Consider the following 16,537-nt stretch of genomic DNA (forward strand, 5'->3'; position numbering starts at 1 on the left):
CCGTCCCTGCCATGTCCCTGCCACCAGCACGTGAAAGTGACCACTCGCATTTGTCTGGTGCTTTGGCTTACGTGGCCGTTTTCCATTGGTCATCTCATTGCCTCCTCCTGCTACCCCCGGGGTAGCCACCCAGGTCCCATTTTACAGAGGCGGAAGCTGAGGCCCGGCAGGGTCACGTGGCCTGTCCCAGCGCACACAGCTGGTGCACTCCCTCGAGAACCCGGCTTTCTCTGCCCAGAGCCCTCGGGGAGTCTCCCCTGTCCCGGGATCTTGAGTGGCAATGGGAGGGAGACTAGGTTGGTTTTCTGTGGGTCCTTTACCCAGTGCTTTTGGCCCCTTCAGATAAAATACCACGAGGAGTTTGAGAAGAGCCGCATGGGCCCCGGCGGGGGAGAGGGCATGGAGCCTGAGCGCCGAGATTCCCAGGACAGCAGCAGCTACCGGAGACACCAGGAGCAGCAGCAGCCTCACCACATCCCGAGCAGCGCCCCAGGTGGGCAGGAGGCCGGTGAGGGTAGAGGACCTGAGGCCAGGCCGCCTGCAAGATGGGGAGAAACCTCGTTCACGCACACCCTGGTCAGGTCCCATCCCGACCCCCGACCGAGGACACTAACCCGGGCACGGGCCTGTGCTGGGCGCTCCCAGTGTGATGGGGGCGGTGAGACACGCAGCCCCCGTGGCAGTGTACACAGCACCTGGAAGTGTGCGCACACAGTCGCCTCTGAGAAGTGGGGGTGCAAATACATGATATGGGCTTGGGGGGGATGGGAGAGGGCTCTGGGAGGGGCTGTTTCGGCAAGACGGTTTCCGAGCCCTGCTTTCTCGTGTCTTCCAGTTTTCCAGCAGCCCCCGCAGCAGCAGGCGGCCCCGTCCTACGGCGGAGGTTACAAGGAGCCTGCGGCCCCAGTCTCCATACAGCGCAGCGCCCCAGGCGGGGGTGGGGTGAGTAGCCCTGGCTCAAGGGTGGAGGTGGGAGGGTGAAGAACGGAGCAGTGAGGCCTGAGGCAGCCAGGGATTATTAGTAGGCCCAGGGAAGGACCCAAGGCAGAGATTTTTCTTAGAAACCCCGCCCAGGAGGCCCAGCTTGCCCTGCGTTTTGACCCCAGTTCCTTTGTCATCTGCAGCTGATACGGATCTCAGCCTCCTGGGCAGGGCTCTGGGTGGGCCCTGGGGCCCTGGGTTCCAGCTCCGCCCCCTACTTCCTCCCCCGCCCCCCCCCCCCCACACACACACAGGTTTTCTCAGTCCAGCCACCTGGGAGAGCGGACAAAGCCCTTTTCTGCTCAGGGCTTCCCGCACCTGGGTTCTGCCCCCCCACTCTTCCTGACCACCCCCATGTCCTTCAGATCTCAGCTTGCCCCTGCCTCTGGAGGGCCCCCCAAACCATCTCACGTCAAGTGGGTCTCCCCTGACATTGCTGTCACGCCACCCCAGTGGTGTCCTTCAGAGCACACTTTGCAACTGAGAACAGTTCTGTTTATTAACTTCTGTGTCCCCCGCTGGACCTGAGGCTCTGAGTGCGCAGGGCATTGCTCTGGTTCGCTTACTGCCAGCCAGGCACAGAGTGGGCCCTTGGCAGCTCTGCTGAAGGAGTGAACCAGCAGAGGAGGAAGTGAGGCGTTCTTATCAGTCCTTAGAGTTGAGGTTCCAGCCACTCACAGGTGCGGCTGAGCCACCCTGTGGAGCTCCTGGCAGAGCTCAGCTCCTCTGGGCTGCGTGCCTGGAAATTCAGAGCAGCTCATGTAGGACCAGGAGGGACAATACTTAGAGGAATAAACTAGCCAGTCCTCTTGGAGCTCATGTGCCGGTCTGAGGGTCTGAGAGACAAACAGGAAAGCAGTAAGGAGGTGTACAACGAAAGGTCAGGTGGTGGCACGTGCCGTGAAGAAAAAGACCGTAGTAGGGTAAGGGGAGAGAGAGCAGCGAAGTCCTCAGGAAAGTGAGGGAGTGAGCGGTGCAAGGCGGCCAGCAAGTGCAAAGGACCCGAGGCGGGAGGAGGCTAGGGGAGTTCGAGAACTGGCAGGACGGCTCAGGGGACCGGAGAGGGGGTGAGGGTAGGAGATGACGTCAGATCATGCAGCCACTTGTAGGCACAGGAAGGCCTTTTTGACTGTTGAGCGGTGCAGCGTGAGGGGTTTGACCTGGGTTTCTAAAAGATCGCTCCAGCCGCTGTGTTGAGAAGAGGCGAGGGCGGAAGCAGAGACGTGAGTTAGGAGGCTGTTGCCGGATACAGGCATAGATGGTGGCCACTCAGCCCAAAAGGTAGAGCCAGAGTTGGTGATAAGGGAACTCTCCTCCCATAGACTCGGGGGCTAAGGGAGTAGGGTTTTGTTGCTTGGGGGAAAAGTTTGAAGTGGAGTGCTCAAGAGGATGGGGGACTTGTGGAAGATTTGAAGCCAGGGAGTAACATGATCTGGTTTGCATTTCGGGAAGTCCCCCTGAAATCACAGTGGGTGAGCCCTGGGAGGGGGCATACCAGAGACTGGTCTGAGCAGGGGGGCCGGCAGCAGGACGGAGCAGGGGACACAGGAGGCAGTCGAGGGGCTCACCTAGCCCTGGACCCACTGGTACTGGGCCCGCTGCCAGCCCCCATGCAGGTCCCAGGGCCTGGCCCCGGGGGCCACAAGGCTGAGCTGACTCCCCCAGAGATCATTCAACGTCAAGGGCAGTAAGATTGGAGTATGCTAGAATCATGCCCGCTTTCAAGACCACAGCTGGAGTTCGTGTGCTTCCACTGGGTTTTCCTAGAGCTTTAAGCATACGACTGGCTGAGGTGCAAGGTGGAAATCTCTCATGACACCTGGAGCTTTTTCTCCCAAGAATAGGCCTTTGTCCTGAACTTGGGAATGAAGCCAGGCTTATCACAGCTTGGGGGAAAAAAAAGAAGAAAGACTGGCGTTTACAATAATACAGATAACAGTGTACAAGGAGTATCGTATTTTGAAACTAACTGGCAGTGTGTCCGTGGGACCTTGCCGCGTTCCTCTTTCAAGAGCTGGAGCTGGGCTGTTGCGACCTAGCTCCCTGGCTCGTGCCTGCCACTCAGTAGAGGCCAAATAATCGGGCGCGCACAGAAAGGGAGCCGAAGAGGCGAGAAACTTAGAGGCAGGGCCCAGCCCTTCCCTGTCCCCCAGCGCGGGCCCAGTGCTCACCCCGGCTCTGCTCAGGGGTGACCCTGGATGGTCAGGAAGGCAGGCCAGGGCGGGCCCCGGGGGGCGGGGTGCTCACTGGGCCCTGGGCTGACGGTGCCCCCGCCCCCGCAGAAGCGGTACCGCGCGGTCTACGACTACAGCGCCGCCGACGAGGACGAGGTCTCCTTCCAGGACGGGGACACCATCGTCAACGTGCAGCAGATCGACGACGGCTGGATGTACGGGACCGTGGAGCGCACCGGCGACACGGGGATGCTGCCGGCCAACTACGTGGAGGCCATCTGAGCCCACGGGCGCCGCCTCGCCCACCCTCCTCCAGTGCATTCCACGGCATCGCATCGTCCCGGGCGCGGCCCGTCCGCCCCTCAGTGTCTCTTGTGTTTTCAGCTCTGCCACAGCTTGTCTCCTCCCACCCTCCTCCAGCTGCTTTTGCCAACTGAAGCCTTGTTCTGCCACTTTCGCGGGCTCCTTCCTCTGGCAGGTTTTCCCCACGACCGATGTCTTGGTTTTCTCTCTAGACCGAACGGGTGTGGGCCTTCCTGGGGGAGGCCGAAGCCTGTGGGGCCGCCCCAGAATGGGGGTCCTGTGGGCTCCCAGGCCTCTACCTTCTCTCTCTGTTCTGGCCGCTCGGACCCTCCCGCCCACCACCTCACACACCTGAACATTCCAGGCTGGGGTGAGCCCCAGACCCCCAGGCCTCCCAGGGCAGGAACTCCATACATTCCCCGGAGGGGGGTCCTGCGCCCTTGCCCCTGGGGTGGGTCGGGTGGGGGGCTGCCACTGTGTAGGCTCCAGTGAGAGGGCTTTCCCTGAAAGATGGGGCTGCTGGCCCTCTGAGGGGTCCCTCGCCACCCTCTCCCCTTCTCAGAGACAGCAGAGGAGGGTGCAGTTCCCACTCTGGGGCCCATGTCTCCTCACACGGTTCCTCCGCACACTGTGATTTCGCTCTCCTGCGCCCGCAGACGGGTGTGGGCTCGGAGCTCCCCAGGAAGCACGGCCTGGATCAAGTCCTGGCCCTTCTCACTTGTAGGGACAGCTGCAGGAAAGGAGGGAACAGGGTGTTCTCTCCCAGAGCCCTTTTTTTCCTCACTCTCCCAACCCCCAGGGACCCAGCTTGCCTCCTTGAGTGGAGGCTGTGGTCCTCACAGGTGAGGCAAGGAAGCCTTGGGCCTTCGGCCTTTGAGGCTCAGCCCCCCGCCCCCATCTGGGCCAGGTGGGCCACTCCTCGTGGGAGGATGTCCTCCCCGTGGCCTCCCCTCCCCCACCCGTTCCCCAGTGGACTAGAACTGTGCGAAGCCACAGGGTCTTCCGTATCTCCGGGACTGGGCGTGTGGGGGGAGAAGTGTGTGTGTCTGTAAGTGTGTGAGCCAGCGTGAGTGTGAGCGAAGGGGCAGGGTGCGGGCTGCAGGAGTCTGTGGGCTTACGTGGGGGTACACAGAACGGTTCTCCCCGATACTTCCTCAAAACCCACAGAGGCGGGGGAGGGGAGGCCCTAGGGGAGAGAAGTCCCTTCATTTTCTTCGGAATGAAAATTCCTCCTTCTGTCCAGGAATGGAGGCGGCCCACCTACCCTTCTCACAGTGGGCTGGGCAGAAGTGAGGGCATGATGGGAGATGGGTGGGGGCAGGCACCGCAGCTCCGGGCACGCTCTCATCTGCTGTCTCCGTGTCCCGCGCTGCAGAACAGGCGCCGGAGGACCCTGCGTTACCCACGCTGTGGGTGCCTTACTCTGGGTGCTCTCACCCCAGTCCTCTCCCTTACCTAACTAAAGCCCCCTTGAGGTGTTGGGAGAGGGTCCCAGGGCTACAAAACTGGACGCACAGACCCTGGGATGAGGAAGGGAGAGTGGTGCTATCTCCAAGTCCCTTCTGTCCCTCGCTGGAGGCTGCGACAACCCTGTCCTGGCTTTATTCATCTCCGGGCTTTCTCATTACCCTCTGGGCCTCCCCCTCCCACCTCCACCCTGAGCCACTCGGGCCCCATAGGGACAACTTTGCATCCTCTCACCCTGCTGCTGGCCGTGGGCTGCAGGCACAATCAGCAAGTCCTTGCTGCTTGTGAGTCAAGTTGGGAATACTTACCCCAAACCAGAGAACTTAGGAAATGACTGTGGGCGGGGGGAGCCCCTGCCTGACCAAGCACCCCTTTTCCTGCTTGGCCTCAGCCAGGTGAGGGCAGAGGGAGGGTCTCGTACTAGGTGGTTTGGGGGATGAGGGAGCAATATTGGGAGCCTTGGGAGAGGCACTGGGTCATCCCATTTCCTCTTGATCTCAGAGCACAACGTGGATTGTGGGACCAAAGGTCAAAGATGCGCCCTGCAGAGGACCCGTGGTCTGGAGCGGGGAGGAGGGGCAACGAGCAGCCTTTAAACCCAGCTTCACTTCCCTTCCAAAGCAAGGCCGGCCGGCCACTGGAATCTTGCTGCCGGCCCTCTGCTCCTCCCATCCTAAAAATAGGGGGCCTTTTCTTACACACCCCAGAGAGAGGAGGGACTGTCACACTGGTGCTGAGGGACCCAGGGGCTGCTGGGAGTCCCGTTCCTTTCCAGAACCATCCATCCCTAAAAAGAGCACAGAAGCGGGGACTGGGCGGAGGCCCAGGTCGTCTTCTCATAGTTCACAGAGGTCTTTCAGCCCGTGTCCCAGGAAAGGAGATACATCAAAGCTAGAATGCGAACATAACGTTAGTGGACCAATGACAAAGTGCAAGAAGCCCAATGGTGAGAAAGTGAGTTTTCTCAACACTGCTTCCTGTTTTCTTCCTCATGTCCCTCCAGGGAAAACTGTTGCTTAATTTCTGCCTTTTTTCCTCTTCACATAAGCACTTTTGGGCCTCCCCCCCTTTTTTTTTAATAGCTGGAAAATGCCACCCACAGACCTGTATTTAAAAAGAAACAGAAATGACCACGTGAAACTTGCCTCTGTCCAAACATTTCATCCGTGTGTGTGAGCCGTCACTCATCCTTTTATATGGGGTGGTTGTCTCTTCCCGGTCTGTCTGGGCCCCTCCCTCCCTCGTGGGCTTGTGCTTGGGATCAAACCCTTCTGGCCTGTTATGATTCCGAACATTTGACTTGGACCACAAGTGAATCTGAATCTGGTGACTCAAATAAAAGTATAATTTTTACCTCCGGACTTCGTTTTCTCTCTGGCTCAGACGTGCAGCTGGTGTGTGTGCCGTCTGTTTGGGGGCGTTGGCCTGTCACTCTCCCGGGAGCCCCGCCATCCTTCAGGGAGAGACCAGTTTGGAAGCTGTCAGCCTAGAGTGGCAATTTGCCTTGGCACGCACTCCCTGCTTATTCGTGGAGGACTCCCCACCGGTCTGCTCTGGCTACATCTGTCTGCCCAACTTGCGGACACACTCAGAAACCTCCCAGAGTTCCTGTACTCCCCGATTCTCTCCCCTCGAGCCAGGGCACTCCCGGGGCAGGTAGCCGGTCTGATTCATTTTAACCCCTCAGAGCTCGCACAGGGCCAGGCACAGCTGCTCAGCCAATATTTGTTGAATTAACGAATGAGCTCAGCAGTCAGGCAGGCAGTGTCAGCTCTCTGCCTGCCCATGGGAGGGACTCGGCGCATCCTCGAGGAAGGAAATGATGGAGAGACCGGGACAGTCTGCAGTGGGATAAGACGGAGGAAGCCGTCTGCTGGGTGGGCTGAGGAACCAAAGCAGTACTCGTGATACCTTATCAATGTGACCTTGAACACAGGTTTTTTTATTTGATCTCATTAGTGTGATACATTATGGATGTGATTTTGAACACAGGTGTTTTTTTTTATTTAATTTACTTATTTAAGGGAAGGGAGGGTGAAAGAGAGAGAAACATCAATGTGCGGTTGCTGGGTGCCGTGGCCTGCAACCCAAGCATGTGCCCTGACTGGGAATCGAACCTGTAATGCTTTGGTTCGCAGCCCACACTTAATCCACTGAGCTACACCAGCCAGGGCTTGAACACAGGTTTTTTATTTGATCTTATTAGCGTGATACCATATGAATATGACCTTCCACACAGGTTTTTTAAATTTGATCTTATTAGCCCTACGAGAGAAGTAACTACCGCGATGTCCATCTTATAGAAAGGGTTCACTGAAACCCATAAAGTTGGTGGGAGTCACACAGCTGGACCGGAGGTCCAGGGCTGGAGGCCTTAGGAACCACGGTGTGATGCTTGCAGCCTCCTGCCACCTTGCTGGGGTGGGCTGTGCACCTGTGGCCCCTTCACCTCTCATCGTGTTATCTCCTGAGCTCTGTCCTTCGCTCCAGGGCCCTGGGTCTAACCTCGGACTGGAAGGCCAGGAGGCCTTCTTCCTTCTGTCGGGCTGGGAAGGGGGCGGTGGTAGAGAAGGAATCCAGACCCTTCCGCCCTGGCTCAGGGCGACCAGTCCGTCCAATGTTCGGTTGTTTGTGGGGAGACATTTCCCGCTTGGTGCTCAGAAATGAAGGCATTCTCTAGCTTCAGGACAACAGCAGGGTGGAGAAGAAAAGGGCTTCCCCGAACTGAGCTGGAATCGCGCTTTCCTAATCAAGGGAGTGATAACAATCAGGAGAGTGACGGGCAGGCCTGTGTGTCCGCAGGGCTGAGCAGCGTGGAGAGTGTCAGGCCGCCCTGGGTGGGATAATTAAAGACAATACCGACACCTGCTTCTCTTCTGAACGCGCCGGCTGCCTAATATTTTCCCACCAGGAGGGAATGAGTTGGCAAATCTTGCCTCTGGTAGGCCTGCCCCCCTTTTGTCTGGGAGCTGCAGCCCCCTCTCCCCCGGAGGCTCCATTCACCTGAGCAGTTGGAGGGCACAGCCTGCCTGGGGTGGGGGGTTGGGGGGCGGGTAAGCACTCTGCCTCCCGGGGATGGGCCAGTGGGAGGAGCTGCTAGGCCCTCTTCTACCAGCAAGAGGAGGGGAGATAACTAATTCTTCACCCCAGACCCTTCAAAAGAGTAATTTGGAGACACAGCCATGGACACTAGGCCTCAGAGATGTCACAGGAAATGTTTTAATTTAGTGGGAAGTAATTAAAACATAAAAAGGCATAAAAGCAACACAATACATAACTGAATACACTACCCAGCATAAAAAAATAAAATGTCACTTTTTTTTTTCCCTTTCCCCTCAGAAGAAGCCACTTAAATTTGCCTTTCTAGACTCTGGTACTGCACAGGGATGGGCCTGCGAACCCTTTGGTGCCCTCTCTAGACGGGACACCACGGGGGGGCTCTCTGGAGGGGATACAAAAGGGGACGAGAACGTGGGTAATGACCGGAAGAGGCGAGGAATAGCGGCGGAGGAGAGACCTTTGGGGCTCACACTGTAAACGGAGCGACCTGCACCCAAACACCTCCCAACCCGAGCAGGGCTGCAGGACGGCCGTCTGGGCAAGAGGGAACAATATGGACTCTGGAGTGTGCGAGCCGTGTTTTGATTCTTGGTCTCTGCCATCCCCAGCAAAACATCAGGCCAGCTCCCGACCATCTCTGAGCCTCCTCTATAGAAGATGGGTAGGGAGGTTGAAGTTACACCACGTGCAGTATCCACTGCAGTCTAGGAACCCCTAAGTGTGAGCTCCATCCCAGGGATGCCGGCGGAGACTCACGGGGGACCCTTACAACTTGCCAACAGCTCACCCAACTCCCAACCATTGTTCTTCTGAGATCGTTTGCTGTGATGCGTGAGAAGAAAAGGAAGACAGGCAGTCAGGAAGCTTCATTCCTAAGGGATCTGGGTAGAGATCAGGTCTCCTCCTGAGTCCACGTCATGCCGACTCCACTTAGATACAAAGGGGTGGCATTGGGTTCCTGGGGAGAAATTGAGCCTCTTCAGTTCTGCCTGGTCTCAATGAGCAGTTTCTCGGTTACCCGCTGCCAGGCTCTATGATTGGTTGGCTGTGGGATGTTGGGGGACGAGGGGGGAGGAGAGAAGTAAGCTGTTGATGGAGCTGCAGCATCCCTTACTATCCCCCTTGGAAGGGGGAGGGGGAAAACGAGGGCTGAGCCGCGGAGGGAGGAGGGTGGGAGCCATTTCTCTCCGCTGGCTGCAACCTCCGCGCTCACAGCTTACATTTCCCTGGAATCCAGAGGCCTCCCGGCCAAAGGCCTCCATCATGCTGGATATCTTCATCCTGATGTTCTTTGCCATCATCGGCCTGGTCATCCTCTCCTACATTATCTATCTGCTGTAGTGGCCTGCAGCTGCGGCGGACCCCGCAGCACAGCTCAGCGGCGAAGGATGAAGCTGAGTGGCCGAGCCTCCTGCTTGCTGACGCACCGGTGGATTTTTGCTTCTGGTCATTATTTCGGGTATTGATTCAAAAACAAAATTAAAAGAGGTCTTGTTTTTTTCTATTTTTTTTTCTCAGATGCGTTGATGTAACACTTCTCAGACCACTCAGGAAAGAATAAGAACTGCCAACGTTTTCCTTGCGACCATAATTTAAAATGATTTTTGAAGTGAAAAAATGAAACCCATACTGCGAAGCCTTTTTAAATAGAATGGGCAGGGAGTGGTGTGCATGATGGGAGGGGCTATAATTTTGTAGCTTTTTTCCTTCAAGTTGCTCTAACTCCGAAGTAGTCCATTCTCTGCCCGTAAGTAAAGAGAAAGACCTCTTACATGCCCACCCGAGTGGTTTACAATTACGCTTACCGAATTGCATTAATTAGTGACTCATTCTCACTTGAGGATGAGATAGGAAATGAAATTTACTTGGGAGTGGGGTTCTGGGGAGAGATTTCCGTTCTTTCCCAACCGTGGGCTTTGACCGAAAGGAGAGAGGAACCCCCAGTTCTTTTCTTAGTCCCCAGAGGCTGAGACCAGTGGTCGGAACGGAGCCCTTTGCTGCCATTCCCGTCTGAGCCTTGTCGTTTCTGGGTCTCCCACAGCTCCCGCTCGCCCGTCCGACAGGATGCCTGTATCAACAGCAGCAGACCTGCCGCCCAGCAGACGTCCTCCAGAGCCTTCCGGATACGGTTAGCCCCTGTCAAGCAAGGGGCTATTTCGGCTCAGAGGCTGAGGCACGAGGCTGGGACCTCAGGAACTCCTGGGCACGGCTGGCAGGTGCTGCGTCCGTTTGAGCTGTAAGTGGAGGGTGCGGAGAAAGAACAGAGAGCTGAAATGTAGACTCGTTACAATTATCATGGAGAACTTCTCAAAATTCATTTTGATTGCCTTTCCTTAAGTCGTTCCTTTCCCTCACACGAAGGCGTTTTTTTTAAGTCCAAGAGCACATTGCCTCTCTCGCGGTGGCCACTTTATCGCTCTGTCTTTATGGCCTGCACACTGCGGGGTTATGTGTTTCCCTTGTCTTTGTCTCTAGCCCAAAGCAACTTGTCATCTGAGTTTTTAAGATTTATTTTTCCTTCTCCCTGTCACTTGTGCTCCAGCTTCTCATGCAAAGAGAGAAACAGTTATATAGTCCTCATTCTCTGTGCCTGCTGAGTTATAAATTATTGAAACAAGATGGCTATACCTATCTTGTTATTTGGGGAAAAAATCTGTTACCCAAAAAATAAATGCTTTTCAAGTTGTTGAATGTTCCTTTTATGGAAAAATAATAATTTCAACATATTTTCTGTCCAATAAAGGTTGAAGAAACATATATTTGGGAGTCCAGAGGAGACTTGGGCCCCAAACCTGTGGTATCTCTCCCTTTGAAAAATCCATCACAATTGTTGTACATTTGATTTTCTAGCTTAAAAATAAACAAGATGAACTTAACAGTTTTTATTCATAACATGGTGTTCAATTCCCATGTTTTAAAAAGAAATAAAATTAAGACAGTGTAATATAATGTCACAAAATGAAAAACCTGCATTTTAGAATTCTGGCCAATGAAAGACACTGTTCTAGAAGCTTTGTCTTGGCAACAAATTGCACGACCTTCAATAAGTCATTGACCCTTTCAGGGTTTCATTTTATTCTGACAAATGAGAGGGACGGACTAGAAAATTGTTAATGTCTTTTTCCATTTTAAAATTCTACAATTCTAAGATGTGTTATCTTTGGAAACAACATCTTTGAGAAGAGAAATCCCATGGAGAAACAACACTTAATAGTTACCTGTAGTCCACTTTTCTGCTCTCCCCAAATGATATTTTATGATGAAAACTCAACTGCAAAACTCTTTTTTTTGGCACATTGTGAGGAGAAAACGACTGTTTACCCCAAACATATACTTTGTTTCAGCTGTTAAGGGAATGTTAATTAAGTACAGTGCTACATGGTGGTATGCAATAAAAAGAGGTAATCTGACAGATACACTAATTCAAAAAGCATGGCTCTAAGCATCAATACAGTCAGGGGTATCTTCAGTTATCTGTGAGGCCTTGACATGACATTTCCCAGTAAAACGTTCCTCTGACTCTTTGGCATAGCTTTGTATTTCAAACTAAAATTTCCTTCGAGTCAAGACAGCGGCTCTAGGTCCTTACCTAGGTAATTAGGGCAAGTGTCAGTACTTTGAACGGGTCCAAGTAACAGTCAATTATTGTGGTTTAGGTCTTCATGGTATAGTTTCTAACTAAGCTTGCTCTGAAGTCTGTTATGAAGTCAAAGCTCTTCAGTCTGTATCCATACAAAGTTGAAACAGCTAATCAATTCAGCCAATTTCAGTTATACACCGGTGATATGTCCCACTGGCACTGGACACAATATAAGAACAGAAAGGTTACCTATATTTTCAGTTAAGTGTGAAATAATTATATTTGGAAGAAATTTTATGACTTTATGCCTATGTCCATGCTATAATATGCCACTTTGTAACTGTTTTACAGTGTTCATCATTTTGGTAATAGTTTTTAAAATCTCATGTTTAAACTATTGTGTTTTTTTTTAAGATTTTATTCATTTATCTTTAGAAAGAGGGGAAGGAAGGGAGAAAGATAGGGAGAGAAACATCAGTGTGTGGTTGCCTCTTGCGTGCCCCACACTGGGGACCTGGTCCTCAATCCTGGCATGTGCCCTGACTCGGAATCGAACCAGTGACCCTTTGGTTCACAGGCCGACACTCAATCCACTGAGCCACACCAGCCAGGGCTAAACTACTTGTATAGTAGCATCTTAAAACATAGTAAAACACTGGGAAAAGTTACTTCTCTAATATGAGGTTTCGTATACAGTTTTCAAGTCTGTGTCATAGGGCAATCGTGTCCTGTGAAACGGGGATTGTACTTGGCCTACATCGATGTAGTAAAAACATCTCTAAATAATTGTAGATTACTTACAAAAAAATAATGTGGCATAATACTATGAATTACTTCACTAATACATGCTTTCCTGATTAAAAACAAGGGGCTTGTATGGAAAAGTGACGTATTTTATTTCAGGAGAAAGGGGATATATTTTGGGAAATAGTTAAATATTGGAAAGATAAATGTCACTAATTAGAATCACCTAAGACTCATTGCTCTGGGTGCATGGAATCATATCCAAACTTCTGAGTCTGAATCCTGGCATGACATAATTTATTAAGTTTCAGAAAATTTGTTTGCTGTTAAAAAGCTTAAAATGAGCATTATCCAAACTTCCGAATCCCTTAGATTGATACTTTAGATCCCTTAAAATGATACTCTTACTTAAAATGATACTCTTAGAAAAGAGTATCATTTTAAATTACTCAAAAATAATGGGAATTTCTCTTAAGAAACTGCAAAAGAACAGTTGAAGTGGAAAACTGTAAATTACATACTTTGCCTTTATCCACCTCCAAATGTTTGCTAAGCCTAGCATGGCCTGTTTTAAGTTAGTTTTACTCCCATCTATTATAAACAAAATCAACAAAAAGTCACCGACACAACTTTCATTATAAACTCAAACATATACTAAGGAAGATACATTTAGAAATAGTTAACAACTTCTTGGTTCTTAGAAAAATACTGTAAGATCTTGTAGTCATGGGAAATTGCAGGTAATATACAATACCTAATTATGTATTTGGTTTTTGACACTGGTGTGAAACTATAATTGTAGCATATCTATTTTAGCAGCAGTTGAAATATTAATCAGTTAGGAATTTGGTCTCTGAATTTGGTAGAATAGTATGAAATACTGTTCTACTTACAGATGGTTACACAATTTGTGAGTCATTGCAAGTAAATGAAATTATTTAATTAATTCATATACTATATTGTTAAGCATAAATATGCATATATAAGTATATAGCTAGTTGCAACATTATTTTATATTAATACATTTTATATTTTGATCATTGTTAAAGCTATAATTAACAGCTTAAATAAAAATAAGTTCCTCTGCAAGAAATAATTTAAAGGAATTACACATTCAGCGACTTGCATAATGACAAACTCTGGACAAGTTAGACATGTTTCTAATTTTAATTGTATTTTATTAATATAAATAAATAACAACTTAAATAAAGTTAGAAAATATTAAATATTTAAGTATCAAAGATATTTTACCATAAACACAATACTTTAAAAATAACAATATGTTTCTCAATTTTGTGCACCTTGAAGAAAGCAGTGATCTTAGAATGCCTCCAAGTAGTTTTTCTTCATTTAAAAGGCTTTCAAGGTTTACACTAAGCTTTCTAAAAGTATAGTTACTTGAGGAATTTTCTGCAGTTATATTTGCTTTCTTGATGAAAAAAAATCTTAGTTCTTTGGCACTTTTTCTCAACCTAGAGAAGACTTTCCAATACAACATTCTTTGAGGTCATCTCTCTTATTTTAGTAATGTCTCAATAAACCAAGGAGCCTAGGTCCATAGCCTGATTCTTACAGGTTTCACAGCTACCTCTACGACACTTGGTAAAGACATTACACTGCTAGTAAGGTATCCAATAACAAGAGGCCTTTGTAGTGGCTTTGTGTTTTTACCCTTCACAATATTTATTGACATAAAAATCTGTAGTCATATAATTCAGTGCTATTCACTTACAGAGATAAACTCAGGTCGTAACCCCACAAAGAGGTTAATGTTTGTTTTTTATCGATGTGAGGTGGTTCCTCCATTGCACCTTGGGCTGAGCACCTCACACTTGCTCTAATCTCCAAAGGTGAAAAATCTTTGTTATCAACAGAACAACTGGAAGCACGAACTAAGTCATCTGAGGATGGAAAAGGGGCCCATTGTTCATGCTATGGAGAGCAGCCTTGAACTCTTCTTAAATGCCTGAAAGGTTTCCCAAATAATTTACTGCCTGCATTGTGAAAAGGATAAAGTTCAGGAGTCAGAAGGGCAGGAGAAGGAAGCACCCAAGAAAGAACAAAGTTTTATGGTTTCAAAAGGTACAGAGTATTTATCACAAGATACAGACTTTAAATTAGTTTCTAAGAAAAGTAGCATCATTTTTGGGTCATTAGTATTATTATGGTGTCGTGTGTGTGTTTAGAAACAATAGTAAAGATAAATTAATGATGTGTCATTGAGTTCTTGGGGCCTGCTTTCTGGTAGAAGTAAAAATCACCCTGCAAACTGAAGTCAAAGGAGACTGAGGAAATCACTATCAAAAGGAATGAGAGCTAGGAGCCCAGGTTAATCTTCTGAGTCAGAAGAAGGTACAGGATGAATGATCTGACCTGCTAGTCCAGGAGCTAGTTAGAAGTGGGCGGTCCCTTAATGTGAGGCTATTCATTTTGCAGAGGTCCCTTTTTTGTGGCACTCTGATTGCGAAAGTCAGCACTTAAACATCCATGTTAATAACACAAGACTTTTGCAAACTAATCTGCCACTTTAAAGTTTGGTATCACATTTTATTCCTAATGACAAAAGTATTCAGCAAAAAAACTGGACTGCTGAATTGAGGAAACTGCAAATTTAGTCTCAAATGTTATTTTATCTATTAATAATTGAATGAAAAATTTTTCATTTACTTTTTATGGGTAGCAAGATGATACCATTCATCTACTGCACCCAAAGAATGAATCAGACCATTTATGTTCCAAATTTCTAGGGGGGGTGAGATAACAATCTCACAGTGATCGAGAATAACGCAATAATGTGTCTCTAAAAATACACAGCACAGTCATGTCAGTTCAAGTGTGTGATGAGATTCAAAATCCAGGTCAAAAATCTTTTAAATTAAACCATTTTTCCTTTGTAAAGTTTCTAAAAACAACTGCTGTCAAGATTTGTGCAATTCAAGGCATCCAAGGAAACCTCACAAAGCCAAGTTGCTTCTCTAAGAGAATGAAACAATATCTATCTAGTAAAATGTTCAAAATATTCATTATTTACATTAAAATTTTAATTTTTTCTTCATTTTTCTTTCCCCCCACAAATAATCTAATGGAATACATCCTCAACTTGGAGTCACCAGTGTTTTCTAAATGGATGAGGTTTTTGAAAGAATGTGTGAGAAAAAGGGTGAGAGAGAAAAGAAAAAGCTAATTAAGGTGTTGTTTTGTTCTCCGGTATCTGCCAACTTTTAATCTTCATAATTTAGTTGTGAATTGGAAGGAAGAAAATGAAAATGAGAGGAAGAAAATGAAACAGGATAAAAGCAAAAACTGTGTTTTGCATAAATATGCAAATGATAAAAACTCTGGAGAAACAATTCCTGCCACAGATGGAGTTATAGCTGAACAATCCGTCAAAGAAAGGCAGTTAATTTCTGACCCTCCATGAAAGAAAGTTAAGTGCTTATGATACTGAAATACAGCAAAATCTTATCACACATTTTATATTTTCTCCACAATTTTCACTCTTCCTTAATCCTATTAAATCTGTTACTGAGCCCCTGTTGCCAAATATGTGAGAATTTCCCACAATTTATACTCTACTTCTGCAGGTAATTTCTAGATCTTCTAATGTTTCTTCCCTTTATGAGCTCATGAGGTGAGTTAAATCAAGAGCTTAGGAAAAGAAAGCCAGCCTCCAACAAGCTGAGTGGGAAGGGGTGCGTCTTTAGCCGGAGTAAAATGGTCAAACCCAGGAGAAGAGAATGAGAGACCCAGGAGGGCTCCAGCAGCATTTCAGCTCCAGTTAGGCACGATCATTTTCTACTTTCATAGTAAAGTGGTGGTGGCAGGTCCTACTCAGGCTGAAATAGTCCTGGAGCTTCTTGGAATTCATTCACTTGAATGAAGAAAAACCCGACTCATGGGCTGCTCTAATATCCATGCTTGCAGTTTCCTTCAAGTTCTATTCTTTAAGATAGGGAGAAAGGCTTTAGGAAGAAGTGCAAATTATTTATGCATATTGTTCTGGCAGCAGAATAGGTGTTTTTCTTTCATCTTATATTTTTCCTTATTTGCAACACTTTAATCCCCAGGAAATAAAAGATGATTTGTATTAAAACAATATATACCCTATTTATAGGTTTTGTATGATCTGTCTTAAAGAAGGAAAGATACATTTGTATATGTGTAAGTACATACATACATACATACATATGAATATGGATATACACATACACGCGTACTTCCTTTGGTT

At 48.7% G+C, this 16,537-nt stretch overlaps 1 protein-coding gene across 3 annotated transcripts in view; it reads left to right on the forward strand.

Annotated features, from left to right (window-relative positions):
• LASP1 (LIM and SH3 protein 1) overlaps positions 1-6,278 on the forward strand; it is a 38,790-nt gene extending 32,512 nt beyond the window's left edge. For all 3 annotated transcript variants that reach the window (XM_045836582.1, XM_045836584.1, XM_045836585.1), the window contains 3 exons: positions 343-493; positions 836-942; positions 3,264-6,278. In XM_045836582.1, the coding sequence (XP_045692538.1) occupies positions 343-493; positions 836-942; positions 3,264-3,437 (432 nt within the window). In that variant the 3' untranslated portion in view covers positions 3,438-6,278. The remainder of the gene's footprint in view (positions 1-342; positions 494-835; positions 943-3,263) is intronic.
• The last annotated feature ends 10,259 nt before the right edge of the window (positions 6,279-16,537 follow it).

This window comes from Phyllostomus hastatus, unplaced genomic scaffold (assembly GCF_019186645.2).
Source record: "Phyllostomus hastatus isolate PE091 unplaced genomic scaffold, TTU_PhHast_1.1 phas_contig_210, whole genome shotgun sequence".
Lineage (NCBI taxonomy): Eukaryota > Metazoa > Chordata > Mammalia > Chiroptera > Phyllostomidae > Phyllostomus > Phyllostomus hastatus.